Here is a 24413-nt window from a genome sequence, read left to right as displayed (position 1 = left end):
ACTCTGCCTCTGTGCTGTGGGTTCCATGCTGTCCTGCTGTAGGTTCTGCTCCATCTCTTCTTCACTAGCATAATTTCTCCCTGGGTTTTCTATCAACACACAGCATTTATCTGAAGGCAAATGAAAGGATGTGACTCTACCTATGATGCACCAGGTCTGCAGGAGCACGGGCAGTCAGTCCTACAAACACTCCTAAAGCACACAGCTCATGTCAGCAGCACAGCAAATCCTGAACTTTACAACTTAAACCTATGCCATATCTCAGACTGAGGCTACATGCTAACAATCCTGCTGCAAATCACTCCCATCTTTATGCATTCATCTCTATGTGTTTATTCCTGATGTGTCTATTTTTTTTTCCCCTATAAAAACCAAAATGTATTCCATGTAATATGTCACTGTACCCTGCAGCTCACCCTGCATGTGGCTTCACACCAGAAACAGACATGTAACTCACTACCAACAGGAGAAATGCAGAGAGTTTCCCAAACCGTCTCACACACACAAACCCTTTAAAATAAACAGTGTGGGTATGTGTGGGTTTGACCCATCCCCTCCCCAAGCCTCAGCATACCTCAATTGAAATAGAAGTCTGGCTGTGCTCCTGGATTCTACACAGACTGCAAAGTATCACCTCCTGGAAAAAAAAAGAAAGTGTGTTTTGTGATACTTATCTCACACATATTGAGTGTTACCATCAGGTAATGTTTCCTCCTGCTCCATAAATCCACAAAATGCTGTGCTGTCAGGAGGCTGCTTTCTCCTGGATGCCTGCAGGGAGTCACCTCCTGACTGAAAGCACATCTCCACCTGCAGACAACTCCAGGATGAGAGGAGTTTGGTCAGCTGGAGTCGGCCTCCCCTACAGCAGAACAGGGGACAGCTTAGGAAACACGAATGGATCTGAAGTGTTTTCATAGAAATCATCATAGAATGAATCATAGAACGGCCTGGGTTGAAAAGGACCACAATGCTCATCAGGTTCCAATCCCCTGCTATGTACAGGGTCGCCAACCACCAGACCAGGCTGCCCAGAGCCACATCCAGGCTGGCCTTGAATGCCTACAGGGATGGGGCATCCACAGCCTCCTTGGGCAACCTGTTCCAATGCCTCACCACCCTGTGTGAAAAACTTCCTCCTAATATCCAACCTAAACCTCCCCTATCTCAGTTTAAAATCATTCCCCCTTTTCTATCACTATCCACCCTAGTAAACAGCTGTTCCCCCTTCCTGTTTATACGCTCCCTTCAAGTTCTGGAAGGCCATAGTGAGGACTCCCCAGAGCCTTCTCTTTTCCAAGTTTTCCTCACCTGGAAGCACTGACAATGGTTGAATGACACACTGTAATCTTGCCAGCAAAAACACCAACGTACGTTTTCATTTCTTTAAAAAAAAACACACAACAGAATGTGCACTCACTGCTATTTTCAGTGTAATGACTGGCTGCAGTTCTTGATTCGAAACCACCTTGTTGATCCCTCTTCCAAAAAAGCACGGAGGACATCACGCAGCACTCTGCTCCCAGGCCAAGCAATGAACAGACACTGCCATAATCCCTTCTCCTACAAAGAAGGGCTGAGCTAGGCTCTGCAGAGACCTCACTGTGGCCTTCCATTACTGCTTCACTGAAAAACAAAGAACAAATCTGAAGAGCTACATTTTATTTAACATATGAAACAATTATCTACATGAGTTTTGGTGTATGCAGTGCGTTGAATTGACAGATTAGACCTGAAATGGTTTTGAGAAATGAGAAACATTATCCATCACCGCATGCTTTGTAACAGGGGGAAAGAAAACACAGTGATTTCAAACCAACTTCCAAATCCTGAGTGGGTAATTCAAATGACAGTGGGTTATTATCCATGTGAAAGCTACAGGAACATTCTGCTCAAATATTTGTTTTCTAATTTCCAAAGAGTGAGATGAAGTTGACGGCTGCCACATGCCGATGTGCGTGCTATAAGGGATTCTCCGCAGACTTAATTGATCCCACTTAGGCATTCAGTGGAATTACACTGGCAAAGAAAGGAGGAAGAAGCATACAAAGGCTGTCAGCCCCCTACACAGGGACGACTAGAACCATAAGCCAAATAATGACCACAAACCCTGGCAGCATGAAGAAGAAATACTGTCTCCATTAGCCAAGCAATCTGCTAAAGCCAGACACCAGGAAGGAATTAAGTTCTACGTGCACAAGAAATAAACACAAGTACTTGCAAAGCCTGCTTTACATATTTCTGCTTCAGAACAATAAATATTTCTCCTCCCATAGTCTCTACAATGGGCACACGTTCTGCTCTGCCACGTCCTCCCCTCGCTCTGCCACGTCTCCCCTCGCTCTGCCAAGGTACACACACACTGCACTCTTTGGCACAGCAGGAGGAGCAAACAGGATATGCCATAGGTAAACACATTCATTTGCTTTTTCCTATCCTACAAATGTAATTTGTGCCCCTGAGCACTGCGCGTTCATCTTGGACTGTTGTGTTGAGAAATGATCTTGGGCAGGTTTAAACAGACCACTAATGGTGGCTGAGCAATTTTACTCTAAGTAAGCTAATTAGTCTGTCTACTTACTAAAGCTGATAAGGATCATCTTCTAATATTTATTTAAAAATACATGGTTTTTAAAGCAGATAACTCACTTTTTTTGTTTCTGTTGCTGTTATTTCTGTGGTGGCACTGAGCACGTAGGTAACTTTCATAGCTGATGGCAAAGTTACATCTTCTAAAACAAAGAGCTGAAATTATGGGTTTCCAGACAAATCTGGCAAGAATCCAAAGCTTTTTAAACCAAACTTGATCAAATTCACATTCCTGAATCCCCCATTTTGAGAGCCATGGCACAGTCCTTCAACCTCCATAAGAAGACTTGATAAAAATTATTAAAAAATAATTTTTCTATTGCATAAAAAGTTAAGAAACACTATTTCTATCCCCCTGCCCCCCCTTTTTCTTTTCCTTAATTTTTTTTGCATGAAAGAACATTGCAGAGACATACCACTGTTTTTAGAAGCCCGCCAATTCCATACGACGCAGTATAAAGGAGATGCAAACAACAAAAGGATTATTTTTTTGAATAGAGAGCATTTAATAAATTAGTGAACACGCTGCTGACGCGGAGGAGATACTTTCACAGGTGGAAAGCGTTAGACTTTTTCTGATGAGAAAGGCAGATTTGGTTGTTCCACAGAAAAGAATGATTTACATACAAGAAATAAATAGTGATTTGGCCATTGATGATGTAAGCTCACGTAGAATTTGCTTCTTTCTCCACATCATCATCATCATCAACAACCTGAAACAAATCCAGAAGTAGTTCAGGTAAACAGGTGAAGCTCTCAGTCCCATCACACTGCCTGGAGAATTTATTGCATTACATCCTTGCCAGAGCCAAGGAGAACAACTATTCTATGCCACTGATGACGACGGTCATCACATGGAAAATATAAAAAAAGCTTTCAATCAGAAATGCCATGAGATAATGTGGCTGAAATAATAAAAGCTGGTCATCTGACTGCTAATCCCACCAGAACAATCATTACGTGTACCTACTCTAAGAAACCTGCTTTAGCAGGGGGTGGAATAGAAGAGCTCCAAAAGTCCCTTCCAACCCATATGGTTCTGTGATTCTGTACCAAATTTTAATGAGAAAGCAAAATCATCTGCATTTAAGGGACAAGTTTTGTCCCATATTACTACTAAAAGCATCTGTTTATCTTACACTTTGGCTTCAAGTGCCAACCCTGTATGCAGGGAAGGGACAAAGACCTCTCATTCCCCCCACCTAAATGAAGATCTCTATTGTCTCGCACCAACCCACCTGTTCCACGCCTTCCACTTCAGGGATGTAGAACTGGAGCATGTTCTGTATCCCATTCTTCAGGGTGATGATGGAACTGGGACAGCTGGTGCATGAACCCTGCAACTTCAGCTGCACAATGCCATCCTCAAAGCCTTTATAAATAACATCACCACCGTCTTCTTGCACTGTTGGCCTGATAGAACACGATACTCAATTCACAGTAAGCACAGCTGAAACCCATTCCATTCTAAAAAGCTTTAGAAGAGCTCAATTTCATGTACAATAAGAACTGGCCTGCTATATTAATTAAAGCTCTTTTTCTCTTTCTGGTTCAAATTTCCAGTAGTTCATATTTTGTTGGACTCTCACATTCACCACTACTGACTGCCTTTTTAGAGCAAAATATACTTGCAGTGAATGCAGTAACATAGAAACAATCATTGGCATTCTAAGAGCAAAGGTAAACACCTCAGAGCAAAGCTCGATCAAGCTTGCAAAGAAACACTGGTTTGCCCCAAGGCACATAAAGATGCTTATCCTAACTTATGCACCAAAACCCAGGTATCTTTCATTATAAAATAGATGAATGTCTACCAGAGAATGCACATAAATCTGCAAATAGGTGAAGAAAGCACCTGGTGAGATGACAGCCTGGTACCAGTGGCATTTCTGCAGCCTGCTCTCCTTGTGCAAGCACCAAATGCCCGGCCCTGTCACTGCATCCCTACAGCAACATTCTTCCAGACCGACCTGCAACCATCCCCTCACTCCAACAGAAGCTCTTTATACCGATTTCCAAAATAACTCTTTTGAGAACTACACTCCTAACAAAATCATCTATGAATCAGATACATTTATTAACAACTCCTCACAGCTAATTATCTCCATTCCAGAAAGCCACAGGATGTGACCAAGGATTCCATTTTAAATTAACTTTTTAAAATGCTCTACAGAGCCATTCAGGTCTCCATTCCTTCCATCCTCCACCATCCTACAATTTCTTTGCACATACTTTTGATGGATCAGACATTAGCACTCCGTGTGTGCCACTCGTTTATATACAGCTTCTGTAAGCTATCCTGCTATGTAACAAGGCAAGACTGATTGAAGCTGTTAATGGAGCTCTTCTGCTGCTAATATCCAACAGAGGAAAGAAACAAAGGAAGAGGTGGGGAGAGGCAGTGATTTTGTCTGAAACTGTGCGAATGTGAAGAAGGGCCACTGGGAAGTCAAGGCCTAACAAACTATAGGGATTCTGAATGATCACAGCCCAGCCAGACTGCCCAAACCTGCTTTCCGCCTGTGATACATTTTAGCACTTTGCATATACATCAGTACTCTTGGGGAAAAAATGTTTCAATTTATTTCTGCTTTTTTTTCCTGCTTTCTTTCTAGGAAAACTAACCAGTGCATCAGGTCAGCCTTGAGAACACCAAACATTATTTTCAGATTGTACATTTAAAATGCAGTGCCTAAAAAAGTAAAATAAAAGGCCCCCATTTTGTGTAACTTCTGGAAAAATTAAACTAAATTCCATAATTCTCACCTATCCAAGACTTCCTTCACTGTCATTTGAGCTGGGCAAGATGGCACCATCAGATATGGGACAAGTTCAAAATCATGCCAAATGTTTTTCCCCAAACATCGAGTTGCTTATTCCCCTCAGTTCATTTTGGAAGGCAATTAATGAACATAAAAATATACTTCAGGTAAACAACATGCTCCATATACACTCTCGAGACTTCATTAGTTACAACCAGGCTCTAAATTCAAACTGAGTTAAAATACCAATAAAACTGCAGCAGATGTAAGGGCAAAATTGACTGAAGCCCAGACAATGAGGGAAATCTGATGGTAAACTTCCTTTACAGTATGGCACAAGAATACTTTGGAGTTCTTGGGAAGGAAAAACAAATATAATAAAAACAGAGGTCAATGTAACAGTGGGAAAAATAAAGATGTCGCTAGGAAAGCAATGTGTTGTTTTCATTATTTAGAAGTAATTGGGTTAAACCCAATGGCCCACCTGCTCAAGTGCTCTCCAGAGGGTAAGACTGCACTACTCTAAAATCACTCCTAACATGGACTCTGTTCAGCATATAATTTGCTTAAACAGAAAAAAATAGATAGAAAGTGTTCAATCAGAGGAAACAGCACACACAACTAGCAGCAATGTGCCTGGTTTACCTTATTCTTGTATCCAGCAGTTCTTTAATCATTAATACAACTTCATCATCTTCTTCTGACTGTGCTTTGGAAAAGAAAAACATGCAAATCAGAACACGGAGAGAAATCTGTTAGGAGGACTGTCACTATATATCCATATATATATGTGAAATAGCACACAAACATTGCTGAGATGCCAGAAACCAAAAGGGGAAGGCCTGATTCAAAGCATGTACCCTCTCCTGCATTCCCCACATGCACAGCCTAAATGTTCACAGGCATAAAACATGGTTTCACAGTTTTCCCTTGAGTACAGAGGAATGGCCTTAACTGACAACAGCAATGTAACAGAGAAAGAGTACACAAAACAGGGAAAGGAAAGGAAGCAACAACAACCATTCATGGGTTAGATCACGGGTTAAGGCAGTGTACTTGGAAGGAGGGCTAGACATAATAGAGCAGAGAGGAATTAGTCATCTTCTGCCTTAAAACATCGGGGGAGGAAAAACTGTACAAGCTGGTAAACTGCAAATATAAAAATATAAAGCAAAATACTATTCTTGGCTTAAATTGAAAGTTAGTCTCAGTTATTTTCTATTACAGTTTGGAAAGGACTTCTTACCACTTATTGTTCACGTAAAACCAATCACTAACAAAATGTTAACACTCCTTTTTGATTTGAGAAGGGCAACGACACTTTTGTAGGTGCCCACACAAAAAGGATGTGCAGCAGCACCCAGCAGCTTCCTAAGCACAGCAAAAATACTTCATGCACACAAACTGCAATGGAACAATGGTCCACGCTGCCACAACACACAGCTCAGCACAGCTCCTGTGAAAGAACAGTCCTCATCTTCCTGCAAACGAGACTCAGGCTTCGTTCGATGGGTTAAATAACTCTTTCAGGCAGTTCAGCACTTCTTCCAGTAGAGCATATGTTCTGCACATTCTTTACTGTGTCAGTTTGAGCAGCTTTCATTTTAAATTCTGTTGTGTGCTTTACTGGGAGGCCCTTCTGGATATCACAAGGATCCGAATGCAGATACTCTTCCTGGAGTTTGACTTACCTGTATCTGTCCTAGGTGCCTCTTCAGTAAGTACAGGTAAACCCGAGGCAAAGAAATCCATTATAGTTGCATAAATATCTGGTTTCAGCAAGTTCCAATCCAGGTCTTCACTCTCCTACAAAAATCAGAAGAAAAGTAAATAAAAACAGAGCATCTGCCTCCTACAAATGGTAAATTATATAGGGATCCCTCTTATGGTAATAATATCATAAAGATTCTCAGGTTTCATGCATGAATTTATTTTGTAGTTTTGCCAAAAATGTTTCAGAAGTCTCAACATAAAGCAGTCAACAGACAGGTTTCCTCACTTGCAAGCCAAATCTATTAAACATAAGGTAAAAAGTGAAAAGTAGAGTTTCTGAAATACATTACTGGGCACTTTTTTTAACCAAGCCATACCTGAGACTCAAATTTGTCGTGGCTCTATTTGATCCTGAGCCAAAGCATAATTCACTGCATGGCCCTGTGCTTGTAACACTGCAGGACTGTCACCACACTGTTACCATGCAGCACCTTATCTCTGCTGCCATGAGCTCTGTGCCTTCAGTAAACACTGCACCACCCACAGCACCAGGAGCTCACCCAGCCCCAGGGCCTGCTTGGAACCAGAGCAGGCTGCACGCAGCTTCCTCCAGGAAGCATGGAACCTACAGCTGCTCCAGGAGGCCTGTTCCAGTGCTCAGCCACACACCCAGCATGTGGATAAGGGAAAGGTTCTGCACCTGAGGCCCTCCAGGTTGGGGAGCTGGGACACTGCTCTCAGCCATTGGGTTTGAATCTATTGGCACAGCTGCACAGGGAGGTGGGGGGGTTCACCATCCTTGGAGGTGCTCTGTGGGGATGTGACACTGAGGAAAGCGGTCAGTGGGGACAGTGGGGTGGGCTGGGGTTGGATTTGATCTTATTGGTCTTTTCCACTTTTATGATTCTGTGATTCTACGATTCTACAGGGTGGTCCTGTGTGGAGCCAGGGGTTGGGCTCAGTGATCCTTGTGGGTCCCTTCCAACTCAGGATATTTTTATGATACTTATATTTATTTATTTCAATATTCCTGGCATTCCTACTTGTGACCACTGCCTCTGGTCCTTCTGCTATGCATCCCCAGATCAGTGGTTGGATCTTCCCCACTGTGTATCCCCAGATCAGTGTGCCTGGGTCCTTCCTGTGGCCATCTACTCAGCAGCTGACTCTCAGATGAAGTTTTAGCACACGTGAACCTCCTTCCTGCTTACCTTGGTGATGGTGATGAAGTCTGGCCCAAAGAAAATGCTTTTAACTCCTTCAATTCTGAATAATTGCCTGTTAAGAAAACAAACAAAATGATTTCAGCCAAACTCCTCAAGATTTATTTATACCTCTACAGAAGAAAAATAATGGTCTTGAATACATTTCCAGACAAAAATAACCACATGAAAAGAAAGCCACTGAGAGAAATAGGCAGCTAATCCACCTACAGCATAGCAAGAGCCAGGAGCTCCTGCTGGGAAGCACAACGTGCACTAAAACTGAACACACCTCACAGCAGATTTCAATAAGTTACATGGAGGTACTCTCCCTCCAAACCTTTTTTGGAGGCAAAATGATATTCTGTATATACAAGTGATCTTCTGTGTATTTTGTACACCCTTCACCAATCCAGAGGTAGCTGCCACAACAGGGTTTGAAACCAGATGATCTTTAAGGTCCTTTTCAATCCAGGCCATTCTATGATTCTACGATGGGTTTGGGATAGAATTAGTGCAAGCACAAGGAAAATTGCTTACTTTAAATAATTGGCCTCTATCTGGGTGAGCTCAATCAAAACTGCCCTCAATTTAATTGGGAAGGTGACAACCATTGCCATTCAGTAAGAGGATTAGTGCCAGCATAATACCTGGGTGATGGGAAGAGCACAGTGATGCTGACAATATTTCAAGTGTAAAAAAGCAGAATGAGTCCAAAGACACATTCCCACAGATGCTTTAATTAAAACCTAACAAATTCATCTGCAGAAAATTAAGCTAAATCTGCCAAAAGAGTGTAGGAGGGTTTCTTTTGGTAGTTGAGAGAAGGAAAAAAAAGGATATTCTCTTGAAAGACTGAAAAATGTCCAAGAAATGCAGTGAATGCAGGAAAATGAAATCTTATCACACAGGTATGTGTGATAGGGGGAAAAAAAAAAAAAAGGGATTTCCCAATACCCAGGGGAAAGGATTTCCACATATGAAGCAGTTGGACACACATGGTGCTTTTACACCATCCAGCCAAGAACAACGCATACGTGGACAATTGTTTCCCATTAACCTGCACAGTCCACACGATAAAACCGTTGCCATGGTCTACATACATCTTCCCTTTGATGAAAAAATCTATTTGCAGATATGTGACAACATCAAGGCACCTTCCCAGAACCGATCGTGTTCTGTAAACCAGTGTAGTTTGGCACAATCAGATCCCACAGATTCAGCATCGTAGTAACACATTTTGATGTCCTGAAAAAGCTTTCACATTGGATTTGTTGCTCATAAGTCACAGAGCTATGCTTATAAAGATCCTGTTTGCTCTCAAGCAGCACCAGAGATCTTTGGAAGTCTGAGCTGTACATCTGATACCTCACACTTCCTGCAGAGATCACGCAAAGCAGCTTCTGCTTGCATACAGTCCCTCCAATATACACAACAATGACTTAATGGAGGACTTCTCAGGGCAATTTACTTCAGCCCTTCAGGATCTCACTCTGAACTGAACGACGCCTCTCCACCCACATAATAGATAAAGGAAACTCTGTGGAGGCAAATGTGAAAGCAATGGCCTTTGTGACAGTGCTCCAAATCCCTTCTATATCAAGGCGGTATGATTGGGTTACCTGCTTGGTGATTCTTACTTCAGGTTATGCATTCTGATACCGATACTTGCAACTACATTTAATTTGGAGCATTTACTTACTTCCTTAGGTTGTCTGTTTCCTAATCCTGAAAAGTTACACCATTTCCAAGCAACTACTGGAATTATCTTCTGATGGGAACAGCTGTGCAAAATCAGGGCCAGAGGCCTCACTGGCGATGCAGCAGCTGTTCAAGAATCCTGGACTTATAATAAATCAATCCAGCTGCACGATGCATACAACAGAGCCAAAGGCACAGACAGACCACTTGGCAATGACTATCTTCAATTTTATGTACAAGCAAAGCAACATCAACAAACAAAATCCAATCAATCTGCTCCTGAGTGCAGGATGCATTTAAAACATTAATTGTCGACACACAGCCTGCATGGTCCCCCATACAAATTATGATGTGTTTAATAATACCTTGCTAGAGGTGAGCAAAATGCTGCGGCTGGGCTGGAAAACTCCATAGTCCTGGAATCCAGCACTTCTTTGCCTGGAATAAACTTCAGGCTGTTTGGGTTTGGTGTGTCCTGAGTTTGAATAAACATGCATCTTACTGGAAATTAAAAGAAAAAAGGAGGAAAGTTAATGTAATCAAATGTAAGTAGCTTAAATGAAATCTAAGGATCCTGATTATCTAGCAAGTAAAAAGACTGGAGTGATCACCGTGCTATAACCACAGCAGTTTGTGCAACAATGATGCTTTAAAAACCACAACGGCATTCAGACCAATGAACACAGACACATTATCTTACAGGAAGCAAGATACATGCAGTCTTATCTTTGCCTCTTGCGTTCTTATCTACTGAAAGGCACCTGATTGCAGCAATACAAAGCTGCAAAGGTTCAGTGCCATCCTCACTTTCTTCTGAGACCAAGAGATGCTCACTCCTTGCTGTGTTCAGGTATACCAGCAGCTATTTAAGAGCCAAATGGACGTGGCACTCAGGGCCATGGTTTCAAGGTGGTAGCATTGAGTCATGGACCTGTTGATCCTGAAGGTTTCTTTCTAACCTACACTATTCTGCCATTCTATGATGTATGGCTCTGTTTTTTTTCCAGTCTCTCAGCATAATATTTACAGCACACCACACCCTGCTGGTAACACAATGGGTGAGTTACTGTAAGCTATCACTTACACTGCAGAAATTGAACCAACAACTGAAGATCCAATTGCTGGATTCTACTAAAGGTGTTAAAAAGATACATTTCTACTGGAATTCCCTGTGGGCTGCAGGTATTCCTTACACACAAGAGTGTAAAACTGATTTTGAATAAAAATGAGCATTCTATGTCTAATGGTGTACGTTTAATAGCGTGCTTTCCTGTAGACATGTCACAACATCTACACAGTGGCTACTATTGATGGCTGGACTGAATGATCATAGTGCTCTTTTCCAACTTTAATGATTCGATGATTCCACAGGGATGGGAGAGCTGCTCTGCTCCCTTTGGCATCCAAAATCCCATCCAGTTGCCAGCACAGCTTGCAGGTAACCTGCAGCAGGGGATTTGGATGGGGGATATTCAGTACACTGCATTTCTTAGAGCATCTTGAGCACCCTGAAACACAGCTGGCTGTGTCAGCTCCTAAGAAAGGCATCTCCATGTGAGCAAACACTTTATTTCATAAGCATCTTCTGCAGCTGCAGATCTGCCTTCCCATGGCCAGGTTTTTCAATCATTACTCCACCTGGAGCTCTTTGTACAACTGTAAATAACCCAATCAGAATGTACTGCTGGGAACTGGCCATTTTCATAGCTGAAGTCTGTAACACCGTGTGTCTGTCCACTGCTCACATTTCACAGATTTTGTTTTCCTTTCTGTTGAGCCTTCCAAAAACCTGTTAGGCACTACAAACCCCACCTTAACCACTGCTTTTTCAGGGTAATGCTACGTTACCATTGCAGGTGTTATTAATGCAGAATGTCATTAACACATCACACATGGGCACACATTCAAGGGGAGGGAAATTAAAGAAAGCACCACAGCTCTGGAAATGAAAACTGTACTTTCTTCCTTGCTGGGCTCTTTCTGGACACTTCATCTTGCTGAGCTCAGCAGCTGAAGTGGGACACGGCCTTACAAGGGCTGTTCACAAGGGATGCATTTACACTAAGACAGGATTTAAATTAAGAGCTGCAGCAGATCCCAAATATTTTACACCAAAGCACCTCATAGGTTTTGGCAGATGAACAGCACAGAGAACACATATATAGCCAAGCACAAAATGAGCCATGCATGTCTTCTTACCAGGTTTCAAATGTCCAACAGTATGTGTGACAGTATTACATTAAAAACACACAGGAAACAACTCAGGAAATTTTATCACACTCAGATTTTAGAAGAAGAGTTGGACTTTTGTTATTGCCACAAGACACGGATTCTCACAACGCCCTCAGTACTTATTTTTAGCTGGCACTTACCTGTGTTATGCAAGACTACAGATGGAAGAAGCTGCTTCCTCCATGCAAGATGGTGGAAGGGCTGTTGAGTTGTTAGGTTATGACCTTTTAACATCATGTGACAAATCCTAAAGAGAAGTCGTAACATCACTATGAGCTTCTAAATCACAAGGCTGTACTTCCCCAACACCCCACAGCATTCCCCTGTGCCCAGAACGCAGCACAGCCCCCTCCTACACAACCCTACCCAGTAACAAAGCGAGTCAGCAGCTCAGATTGTGGCACCCCCCATATTTCTTTCCTTTTTCAATGTTCCCTTTCTCCTATTTCACAAGAAAACAGGCCTAATTCTTCAATTTCAGCCACATAAAAATTAATCCATACTCCTTCACATACCTGTAAGAGAAGAAAGGTCACCCCATGAAAGCGTTTTGACGCTACCATGAACCTGGATGTCCAGATTGGACTAAATACCTAATTTTCAGAAAATCAGACAGCTGAGATGAACTCCAACCACCCACTGCTAAGTAAAGGCAGAATTTGCTATCATTATCAACCAACTACAAGAGGCCATTAGCAAAGTGGGGAGAGCAGAGGGAAAAAAAAAACAGAGAAGCAAGCAAGGAGAATGATGGAGCAACAGAGGTGGCTTTCAGACGTGTAAATGCTTGCTGCACACCCAGCGGCATACAAATACTGCTTTTCACATGTGAACTCAGCTCATAACCAGTCAGGAGAGGCAAGGGACGGCCAAATTCAGAAGGCTGTGTGGCTGTACATGGTGGCAAAAAGGGGTAATAACTTCTCTGACTTCTTTACAGGGGAGACACAAACCAGAAAAGGTTCAAAAGGCCCTTCCCAATGATTCCCCTAAATGATTCTGCAACTCCACTCTTCTGTGTGGACTTGCGTACAGAGACCACAAAGGGATGTGTCCCCAACAGTTCTCCCTCCTTTATCTCTGGGAGAACCAAAGAACCAAAGCAGAGAAACAAATGTTCCAAAAGTAAAACAAAGCAGACAAAAGAAAGGGGATTTTTACCACCTGTATCCCCACTGTGTGCAGGAAAACTACACAGAATGATCCTCTCTCCTGTTTGCTTTTCCTTTAAGAGAAACAAAGGAGAAAGGTCCACCAGAAACAGGAGGATATGTGCCCAGGATCATATTTGATTTGCATATTTGATGTTCTAAGTGAGCACGAACATATGAATAGGTGTACGTAAAAGGACTTCTATCTGTGTAGGGAAAAAGAAAGAATTAACCCCCCTTTACCGAAGGCTTAGTTATAGTCCCCATTTCCCACATTCGGGGCTGCAGACTGCCTCTAATTTCACAGCCCCTGCCCAGGGAAAAGGGGCTTTGCCCATCACTAAGCTGTCCTTTGTGCATCTGAGCATTGAATTTCCCCTCAGTGCACAGCCCTGGGGGAGAAGGGGGTGTCTCAGTATTGCACCACCCTAAGGACAACTCCGGGGGAAATAACTATCCCTTCCTGAGCACATTTGCGGGGGATCAGCCCTCACTGCAGCTCCTGAAAGTGTTTTGGGGAAGGATCAGCACTCATTTCAGCTCCTGAGCACATTTTGCGGGGATTAGCATACATTGCACACCCTTGGTAACATTTTTTGGGGGGATGAGACCTCACTGCAACTCCTAAGGGTGTTTTTTGGGAGGGGTCAGCCCTCACCGCACACCTCTGGAGGCATTCTGGGGGGTATCAGCCCCTCATTTCAGCTCCTGAGAGCGTTTTTGGGAGATGAGCCCTCACTTTACACCCCTGAGGGCATTCTGGGGGGGAGCGGCCCTCACTGCCCCTCTGTAACGAGGAGGAAGGGGAGGACATAACTTCACCCACATCCGCCCCGCTGCGTCAGGGAAGGGGAAGGCCAAGAAAGCTTGGAGCGCTCTAGGGAGCCGTAGCCCGCTCAGAGAGGAAGGGAACGAGTGTGGGGGTCGCACACCGGGTTCCCTGCGCCGGCCCGGTGCAGCGCAGTGCTCGCAGTCACCTACCGGCCGCCCAGCCCCGCAGCCGCGCCGAACCACCGCGCAGCCGCCATCTTGGCGCTCCTCAGGGCCGTCGCTCCGTCCCGCGCACTGCAGCGCCCCCTGGCGGCCAAGGTCGGCAGAGGCTCTCGTGGACGGGAACGCGCCTGGGCAGTGCCCCCCACACCCATCAGTGCCGCTTGGTTCTTCCCGAGCGCCCCGCCGCGGTGCCAGCGAGAGCCATTCGCCATGAGCGCAATCAACAGACCCCCTCCATCCAGTATTTCCTTTTTTTCCTTACAATCTTTTCCCTCAGCATTCCTATTTTCCTCTCAATATTTCATTTTCTCCATTTCCTTTTTGCCCCTCTATATTTCCTTTTTTATGTTTGTATTCTTTTTTCCCCCCCTCAGTATTTCCTTTTCCCCCTTTCTCTTTTTCCTCGATATTTCTTTATTTCCTCAATTTATCCTTTCTTTTCCCTTCAAATTTTCCTTTTTTTTTTTTAAGGTTTTTTTTTTTTTTAATCAATATTTGGAGACCTTTGAGGATCCCTTTCAACTCTATTCAACTTCAATTCTATGAAAATTTCATTTTTTTCCTATTTCTCTCTTTCTCTCCCTCAATATTTCCTTTTCCCTTCTATGTCCCCCCCATCTACACACACACACACACACATATTTTTTTCCCCCTCAATATTTCCCTTTTTACCTTTTATATCCCCAATTTTGCACACAGAGGAAAGAAGGACAGCACAGGGACAACATACTGTAATCAGGTACAGCTTTAATAAATGTACAGAAGCTTACAGCTTGAACATTTCTTCATAGTGATTACCAGGAACACAGACATCACACCCAGAGCGCAACACAACTCCGTCCATTTCCAGCCACAGCCATACAAATCTGAGACCATGGGCATCACCAGAGCCAGGAGGGGAGCAGGAGACCCCCAGGATGGAGACAGGGGACTCCCAGTCACCACCAGCCTCAGGATGGGACCAGAGGAACCCCAAGGATGAGGACAGGGAACCCCAGGACATCTGCAGCCCGAGGATGGGATCTGAGGATCCCACAATATCGGCAGTGCCAGGATGGGACCAGAGGAACCCCAAAGATGAGGACAGGGGATCTGCCACCCATCACCAAACCCAGGATGAGGCCAGGGGACCTCAGAACACCTCCAGCCCCTGGGATGAGATCAGAGGAACCCCAATGATGAGGACAAGGGACCTCCAGCCACCAACTAGCCCCAGGATATCACCAGCCCTGGGATAGGACCTGAGGACCCCACACAGCAATCCCAGGATGGGACCGGGGACACCAGAACATCTCCAGCCCCTAAGATGGATACAGGAGACCCCAGGACATCACCAGCCCCCAGACGAGAACAACATGATGGCCAATGGAAACTTCGGGCTGTGGCATATTTTTTAGGAATACTGACACATTGGATCAGGTTTCAGGAATGTGTTTCAGAAGTGGAACAAGATTTCACCATCAGGATACCTGCTGTAAGAATGCTTTGGAGTCTTTTGGTGTACTGAAAGGCCTTAAATTAACACCATGAACACAGAAAAAAAAAAATAAATTCAACTCCCCAACACAAAAGTCTTTGGTGGAAGCTGAGTTAAAGTAACCGATTCCCACTTTGGAGTGACTGAGAATTCAACAGTTAAACAGATCTCACTCGGCCGTGCCTGATTGAGTGACGCTGAGGACGACTGCTGATGTAATGTGAGCTCTGTGCACACCATTCCCACAAGTGAGCTTCAGGAGCAGCCCCGTGCTGTTGTGCAAACGTGGCAGTGAGGCATGGAGAGCCCAGCATGATGCTTCTTCCTTTTTGTTTTCACATGCAGATACTGTGATTAATGTCTCTAAGTGCATTGCTGACGTTCAGTTGGCAATGGGGAAGAATTGTGTCTATGATTGTCACAGGACCGAGGTGTGTTCTGAGGACCCAGGGCAGGATGTGCTACAGCTCTGGACAGGTGGAACCAGTGGTTCTGTTCAGAAAACTGACCCCAAAATGCTGCGTTTAGGCCATACCAGGCTCATTTCATTAACAGCACCAGCAAGGTGGTGAAGAAAACTATAAGCACTATCATTCCACCTTCATTAGAAACAGCTTCATAATACAGAAGTGAAATTTTGGCTTATAATTCATCATGCTGAAGCTGCTGTACTGGCCATGCAGAATTAGGAGATTGGAAACTACAATGCTATACGGACAAATTCGTATTGAAATTCAATTTTCTGACCTTAACCATAAGTCCCATTCCTTAATAAGTCACAGGCAGAGATGCAAACAAGCTGCTCCTAACCCCAAAAATACATTGAAACTGGCAGGCTCGTTAGCTTGTGGGGCTCTGAGTAAAGTGCTTACAGAATATCCACTGCCAAAATCCCAGCTGGAAATCCAGCCCAACTCAACCTGAATGCACTTTGTCCCTTCATCCTGTGGCAGTGCAGGGCAGTGAGGTCTGAAGGGCAAGAGCTGGGCAGTGGGTGAATGCATCTCCAGCTATGCTAGTTTTTAATTTTATTTTATTTTTCCTAAGTGCAACTTGGATGTGGCATTGTAGGAAGTTTCACAGATTGATTCAAAGGCAACTTTTCAAGTAAAAACTGAAGAAAAGTGGAGAACCTAAATCCAGTTAGCAGAGGTAATACCTTGAACTCACACCTAGCAATGCCTTGCACTTCTGGGGATATATTTGAACAGAAAAACCCAATGAGAAGGAAACACCATCAACAATAGCCTCAGCTTAGTTGAAAACATCTCCATGGAACCCAGAAATCTCCCTACAGTATTTACTGCTACTACCAGTGGTGGAGGAGCACAGGAAAACAGCACCCTGACAGCCCTCCTGCTCTCAGGTGTCCCAACTTCTCCCTGCCCTCCAGCAATCCCAAGGCTGAACACACCCAGCAGTGGCACTGGCTCACCTCTTGCAACCGGAGATATTGGAGGGAAACTGAGATTGGGGTTCTACTTGTGCTTTGCTCTCCACCTCCTGCTGGCTGGGGCTTTTCCACCCTCCTTGTCCTGCTGGCCAATAATCCAGCAAAAGGGTGTGCAGCAAAAGGGAATTCTGCCCTCAATCCTCAGTGCAAAGCTCTGACTTACAGGATGAGGATCAAATTCCCTCAGGAAACAGACACTGCAAAGCTTCTAAGGGATTCAGTAAAAACTACCAGAGTCAACAGAGATCTTTCCCCAGATGTCAAACCCTTGAAAATGAAAGTTAAACACTTTTCTTGGGAGACATCCTGCAGCACAAATGCCTGCTAGACAGGAACACCACACAGTGACTGTGAGCCCCCACATCTGGATAATCTGAAAGCAGCCCACACTTACAGCCTTTGCTGGCCAGGGATAGCACTATTTTTCCACCAAGCACGGCATCAGGATTCTGCACCAAAGGCAGAACAAACAGCAACAAGTTGCCTTTCTCTTTGGGAACACTGCAGGAAGCACAAGGTATCCAAAGTACACCAAATATTCCCAGAGGAGTATGAACAGATTTTGTTGGAGATCATCTTAGTTGACAAAAGGCCAAACTGATAAACCCAGAGCCAAACTCTCTGCTGGCATCTACCAGCTGAACCAGACTGCAGCCAAGGCCAAATTACACCAAGTGAGACACACATACCAGGAAAGCCATCCAGGTGTCTTCACAATACACTTTTCCACAGTACTTACAGACTTATATACTCTCCTTTACAACACCAAAAGCAGATTTCTGGGTCCTACATTTGGGGAAATCCCACACTTTTGATCTTTTAATTTTCCATGCAACAGCCCAACAGATCTCTTTCCTGCAGCTTTAATTCCTAACCTGGAGCATTTGCAAGATGAGCAACAGAAGACACTGACATACTTCATGCATGACACACATACCCTGGAGCTGCCAGGCTCACTATCACCATCAGCAGCAAGTGTCACCTTGCTGTCCTCCAAGAAGCCCCAGCTAATAGGAAAAATCTCTATAAACCCTGAATCTCTGAAATAGCTTCCTTGCCATAGCACCAGCCAGTCCCGCTTGACTTGTTCTGTAATTAACATGCCAGCTAATTAACCTTACAGTGCCTTTCCCTAGTCAGAGCCAGAAGGTATGGCATATTGCTGACAAAATAACTTGGGGAAGGGCAGTGAGAGGAGGAAGGAAAGAAGTAACTGATAAGGATATGAGGATCCTGAGAGCCAGGCATTCTGACTAGCTAACATAACTTAAAACAGTTTAACTATATCACTGCAAGTAGAGTTCTGACTGAAAAATTTTATATATATACGTCAACCAATTCAACAAAGAGGTTCGAGGTCCTGTGGGAGGCATTCTGCTGGGAACACCCCCAGCTCACAGCACATTAAGGCTTTTGCTTTGCTGCTTTGGAAGGAAATGGTGCTGAAGCAAAAGGATCGGCTGCAGGCAGCTCCGTAGTCCTGGCAGCCAGCGGGGCAAGGGAAACAGAGCCCGCTATGGCTTGCCTGTTGGTCTGAGAAACCACTTTGTAAGCAGCGATGGGTTGGACGTCGAGACCAGGCCCATCTTCTGGGCTGTAGTGACGGGAGTACTTGGACAAGGCCTGTGGACGGAAAGGCCGACTGTTCGCCACCGGGCCCAGCATGCATTCCTGAGGGCCGGGCTGGGCTGGGCTGCGCTCGCTGAGCTCTGGTTGCATATCTGCAGGAGGGCTGTGCTCGTCTGTTGCTCTCACAGAAGGAGCAAGGTTGGCCAGCAGAGCAAAGCCTGAAGGATACTGCAGCCTTGCTGATGGCCCGGAGACCACTGCATCCAGGCTTTGGAACGCAGGGGTGGTTCTGTGCTGGACATCGGCTGCTGGGCTGAGGAATGTGAGTGGTTCCTTGGGCACACTGTGAGACAACAGCTCCTCCATGCTCTTCTTTTTGGTGAAAGGGGCTCTGAGGAACACATCCGCTTCCTCTGGGTGTCGGAGAGCCACACTGCCCTTGGAGATGAAAGGAGCTTTGGTGAAGACGTCTGCCTCATCGGGTGCTTTCCTGGAGCTGCGGAAAGGAGCCGTGGCAAAGACATCAGGTTCGTTAAAAACCTCCCCAGAGTGCGACTGGAAGGCAGGGAACGGCATCTCTGCCGCCTGCGTGTGGGGATGCTGCTCCCTGGAAACGTCCCTCCTCTCCTTGGGCCCAGCCTGCAGGAAGCCCGCACCTGGCCTGCAGCTTTCCTCCTCCTCTTCCGAATCCAGCAGCAAAGGCCTGGAGCCACTGCAATCCAAAATGTCCCCTTCGTGGTCTGTCCCCTCACCTTCACTACTGTAGAAGGAGCTGTTGCTTGAAGGGCCGTCACGTGTGGCATAGTCGGACTCAGCACTGGGCTGCGTTTTCATCTCTGGCTGAGTCTTATACAAAGCAAGCCCATCGCTGGCAGTGGGGCCTTTACAGAGATCAAGAGGTACAGCTGGAAACAGGGCAGGATCCCTCTGCAGACCTAAAGGAAAAAAAAAAACAAAAAACGCGTCACTCAGCAAGTCACAAAGAAAGGTGAGAGCACACAAGAAATGTCATGATATTCAGATTTAAACCACCACCACACATGGAAAAAACGGGAAGGAAGGGGTAAATGAAATAAAATCAAAATGCCAGGGAGAGTATTTACTGCGCGCCAAGGGACACAGATCAGCACCACTTAACAGCTCAGGGAGATTCAGGAGATGGAAGATGTCTGACAGACAAATGGGCACATTCAGCACCGCTCCAGAGGAGTTCTGTGCCACCCACAATCACAACCAGAGAGCTCTGGACTCCGCCACACTGCTGCCTGGAGGGAGGCCCCAGTTCTTGTTGTTTTATTCTGCTTATCAATACAGGAGCATCCTACAAGCAGATGCACAGCTTGGCACTGCCTCTTGGTGCAAGCCAGCCCGTAGCTATGTGGAATCGCACCCAGGCACAGAGAACAGGCAGGGATGCCTTCCAATCTGCTAAATGTCAGCCTGGAGCTTTTGATGAATTCTGGTAACTATAGCAGCACTATTTTAAACCGTTGCAAGACAAGTCATTTTAAACAATCCATACCACGATTGCAAATGAGGTAGCTAACATCACTATAGCAATCTGGCTGGCTTCTTGCTGGTTTAATAGGACAGCACTTGCTGTACTGCTCTTCTCCAGCTACAGGAGCCCAAGAGGGGGTTGGTTTTGCCTCAAGACTCACGACAGACAGAACAGAAGATCTCTTACCTTCAAAGAACTATTGGCAGGTTAGGAGTATGTCATTGGACTCATGTTAGCAAGAGGATAGGAAAAAGCACGTGAGATCTAAGCAGTACGAATTGCAGGAAGAACAGAAGAGGTGGTTTGGTGCCCACTGACCAGCAAGGCTCTACCCAACCACCCCTGTGGTGACAAAACAGCACTGTCACATCCCCATAATAACATTAATCTGCCCCATTTAATGGTTTAGATTTACGTATCTTTTTACAAAGTTAACCCATCCTTAGCCACTTCTCAATTAAAGACACAGCACTCATTCATTAGGCATCAAAATCATTATTTATTGGGAAACTATTCACTTTGATACATTACACTGCTAAATAAAGACAGTGTAGATACGTGAACATTTTGTAAGTTACTCTACAAAAATACTATCAATCTTTCCTGAAGCCCATGTCGCCAGCAATGGCTTAACCTCAGATGCTAAGCTCAGTTTGATAACAGGAGTGATATGTCTATAGTGTTTTCTTCTTCCAGGTTATATGTCACCAGGTTATTATCAAGGAATTTTGAGCTTACAGGGAGAAACAGAGCAAGACCCATTGCCATACCACGCAAATGCCTCTGAATTAACCCAGCCTTCACTGAAACACAGCATTCACAAAAACAAGAAAAGGAAAAATGCATTTATCATACAGAATATGGCAAACCAATGATCCAATTATCAGTAGAACTGGGCAACCAAGTCATCTGAATAGGATTTTCCTTTTAAAGAGCTGCTTGCATTGGTTGTGCCTATATTCACGCAAGCAACGACAGTTGGGACAGAGTAAGAGAAGGGTTGACAGGCTGTAGGTTGGTTTTGGACAGCAGCAGCCTCTCCAAACCTGGAGGCACTGTAGGACAGGCAAAATGCTTTATTTTGAGGGAAAAAAAAATTCCATTGTTTTCTTGCTTTCCTGCCCATCATAACTGAGAAAAGTCTGGAATACTTGTAAACAGTTTTCTCCTTTGCTATAGTGCCAGCATTTCACTTCAGCTGGGCACACATCCAATCAGACAATGGCTCAGACCTTTCCTCTCTCCACCCATAACCTCCTACGTTCAGATGTTTGAGTACATTTGTTTTTATACTGTGGTTAGATACAAAGCAATTATCTGACAAAAGGAGCAATCCCCCAATTACGTGCAGGCACAGTTTTATTACTAAGGGAGAACCTCAGTGACAAACCCACCTTGGCACACCTGAGTACACCCTGCCCTACAAAAGGCGTGGGCAGTAGAGCTTATGCTTCCGGATTGCCTGCAAATCCCCAGAAAATACGTCACAATTCCACATGCAGAGAGCAACCCGAAGACATGACTTAAACCCTGAGCTATAGCACTGACACACAGGATTCCTGTCTTCCATGGGAAGCACCATCCAGAAGCGACAAGGTACTGAAATAGCTGATGGATGAGCTGTAAAACATTTCCTCTCCATTTTACAGGGGCTGCAAGGAGGCAGAGGAGCCACTGAGATGATATCACTTTTGGATCTGAGCCCAATACACCAGGGGAAGACAGAGACATTCCTGGAGCCTAATGCTGCTTCTCAACCAAACAACTGAGTCTGTCTGGCTGAAGTCAGGAAGGTCTCAACAGCACATAGTAACAGGCAGCTAAAAAACCTGCGCAGTTACTACTAAGCAAGATCACTATCTTGACATTTAAGAAAGGTTAACAAATTTCTCATTCCTTTCTTCTTGAAATAGCAAACAACCAAATACTGAAGCTCTGTACCACCCTTCTCACATCACTGGACAATTCAGGCAGCAAAATGAAGTACTTTTACGCAAAGTTGCTGCACAGCACAGGGGGAACAGCTCCAGTGTCCTTCATTTCCAGAAATAAGGGATTTCATGCTCTGGTTTTGGCACACATTGCATGCTGCAAACAACTGTGCAAAGTGAGGCAGGGCAGGAACTGAGGGCACCACCTGCACTAACTGCAAGAAAAATGCAGGAAAAAAGTGAGCTCCCCCCATTCTGTGTATTGTACTAGAGCAGTGCAGTGTTGAGGTGCGACTGATGCACATTAAAGAAGTCACAGGAACGATTCTGACCCAACAGCAGCAGGGCAGACCAGTAAGCCTCACTCACAGAGCACTCCCTTATGTTATACTCACTCACTACATCCAGGTCAGGTTCTACCAACTGCTATATATGAGAGTTCTGAACCAGGCAGGAACTGTATTGGCTAACAAGAAGTTAGCTTACTTTATACGGACACACACTCATGCATGCACACACTCTAAGTACTCGTGCAGCACACCATTTCATTCCACTTTGTGCATATGCTTGGGTAACTCCAAAACTTGTTCGACTGCCTTTGGTCTGAAGAGCATCAATTTCAGTAACATGATTTTTTTTTTTCCTCTTCCTTTTTTAATGTATCAAGTTTTCTTTAAATAAGGTGGCTTAGGAAAGCCACTGAGACGATACCCTGTGAGGGTTCAGGCTGAAGAACACACTGGAAACAGAACCTCCTGAGCCCTTCCAAGTAGGAATATGGCCATTATCATGCACTTAGAAGAAGTTCCTCTCTAAAAATAACATTTAGATACAGTGGGTCTGCCACAAAGGCCCAGATGCCTGCGTGTGTCAGGACGCACAATGCCTGCAGCACGGGCCAGTCCTTCATTCACCTCCTGTTCCACGAAGCTGCAAGGAGCCCAGCGATGACGGGGCAGGCAGAACTGAGGAAGCCACAACAGCCTGGTTTGGGGGCAGCTGCAGCTGACAGTAGATAATCAGAGACAAGATCTGCTGCTCTCGGAGACCTACCTGCCCTATTCCCATATAAAATTTAACCACCCTAAAAACAGCTTATTCTTGCATCATGACTATAACCCTGCACTGAAGGGAAACTGCTTTGTGTACTGCAGTTGCATGTGAAGCACCAGGAGGATCCATCAAAACAACCAGTGCCAAAAGGGACACAAAGGCACTAAAAGCTCAAGCTTAGTGGAGCAGGAAGGCTCTTCCATCACCCTGATGTGAATAAAAGGTACAGAACAGAATCACTCTGCTGCTCTTTGCAGACTGCAGGTTCAACTACATAACAGCACCTTACAACCCTTGAAAGGAGGGAGGAAACATTTCCCACAGCTCCAAACAAGGCTACAACCGTAAAAAAAAAACATTTTTACACTATGTCAGGAATACGGTACCAAATTTCTTCCATGTGGACACTGGATGAAAGCTCAGTGTGTTCCTTCACAGCAGCAGCTTTCACACAAACTCCTCAGCAGCGCACCATTACTGACCTATTGCTTCTAGAACAACCACTTTTTGGAGAGCTTATCATTAATCCCATATATCCACCCTCCCCCTTTCCCATTTCTTGCATTTTTCATTCAATTAGCAAATAAGTGTGTGAGTCTTCTCTGATGAAGCAGCTTTAGCCAATATCTCTAAACACACGTGCTTCTGTTGTACTGTATTTCCCACACATCTCCACAAACAGCTACTTGAAAAAGCAATAAAATGAACATTCACATCTGCTTATTTAATAGCATTAACAACCCAGTGCATTTATAATTTTTCCAGAACCCTTGAACAAGTGCCATTAGATTTAAAATTTTAAACATTCTTTAAAAGTACTTTAATTCACAGAAATCTTTGTTTCTAATATACAGTAGATGGTTACTTTTTAAAATCCATTCTCTTTTCATATATTCTCAATATCTGACTATACAATAACTTTCTATCTATAACATCTTCATGTTTTCCAGTCCAGCTTGCCTGTGCTTTAGGAATATAAAACAAAAAAATAATAAAGTTCTATCCACAATTTTACTAAGGTCATTTCCATAGTTCTCATGTAAAGCTTCTCTTGGAAAGTGCATTATACACGTGTAATGATACAAC

The 24413-nt window shown here is 44.5% G+C and overlaps 2 protein-coding genes across 17 annotated transcripts in view; both read right to left on the bottom strand.

The window, feature by feature from the left end:
• Nucleotides 1–3071: 3071 nt before the first annotated feature.
• NFU1 (NFU1 iron-sulfur cluster scaffold) lies at nucleotides 3072–14485 on the bottom strand. The gene is made up of 8 exons (XM_085242819.1): nucleotides 14332–14485; nucleotides 12340–12446; nucleotides 10333–10468; nucleotides 8276–8342; nucleotides 7043–7157; nucleotides 5997–6060; nucleotides 3828–4002; nucleotides 3072–3302 (listed from the first exon to the last, which is right to left on the bottom strand). The coding sequence occupies exons 1-8, from the start codon at nucleotides 14376–14378 to the stop codon at nucleotides 3255–3257; spliced, it is 759 nt and encodes a 252-aa protein (XP_085098945.1). The 5' UTR covers nucleotides 14379–14485; the 3' UTR covers nucleotides 3072–3254.
• A 588-nt stretch (nucleotides 14486–15073) lies between these two features.
• AAK1 (AP2 associated kinase 1) overlaps nucleotides 15074–24413 on the bottom strand; it is a 63730-nt gene continuing 54390 nt past the window's right edge. For all 16 annotated transcript variants that reach the window (XM_085242792.1, XM_085242795.1, XM_085242796.1 and 13 more), the window contains one exon: nucleotides 15074–19777. In XM_085242792.1, the coding sequence (XP_085098918.1) occupies nucleotides 18678–19777 (1100 nt within the window). In that variant the 3' untranslated portion in view covers nucleotides 15074–18677. The remainder of the gene's footprint in view (nucleotides 19778–24413) is intronic.

The sequence above is a fragment of the Meleagris gallopavo genome, chromosome 24 (assembly GCF_905368555.1).
Source record: "Meleagris gallopavo chromosome 24, MGAL_WU_HG_1.1, whole genome shotgun sequence".
In the NCBI taxonomy this organism is placed as follows: Eukaryota; Metazoa; Chordata; class Aves; order Galliformes; family Phasianidae; genus Meleagris; species Meleagris gallopavo.
The sequence above is the reverse complement of the archived record's forward strand: the minus strand, read 5'-3'. Positions and strand labels throughout refer to the sequence as shown.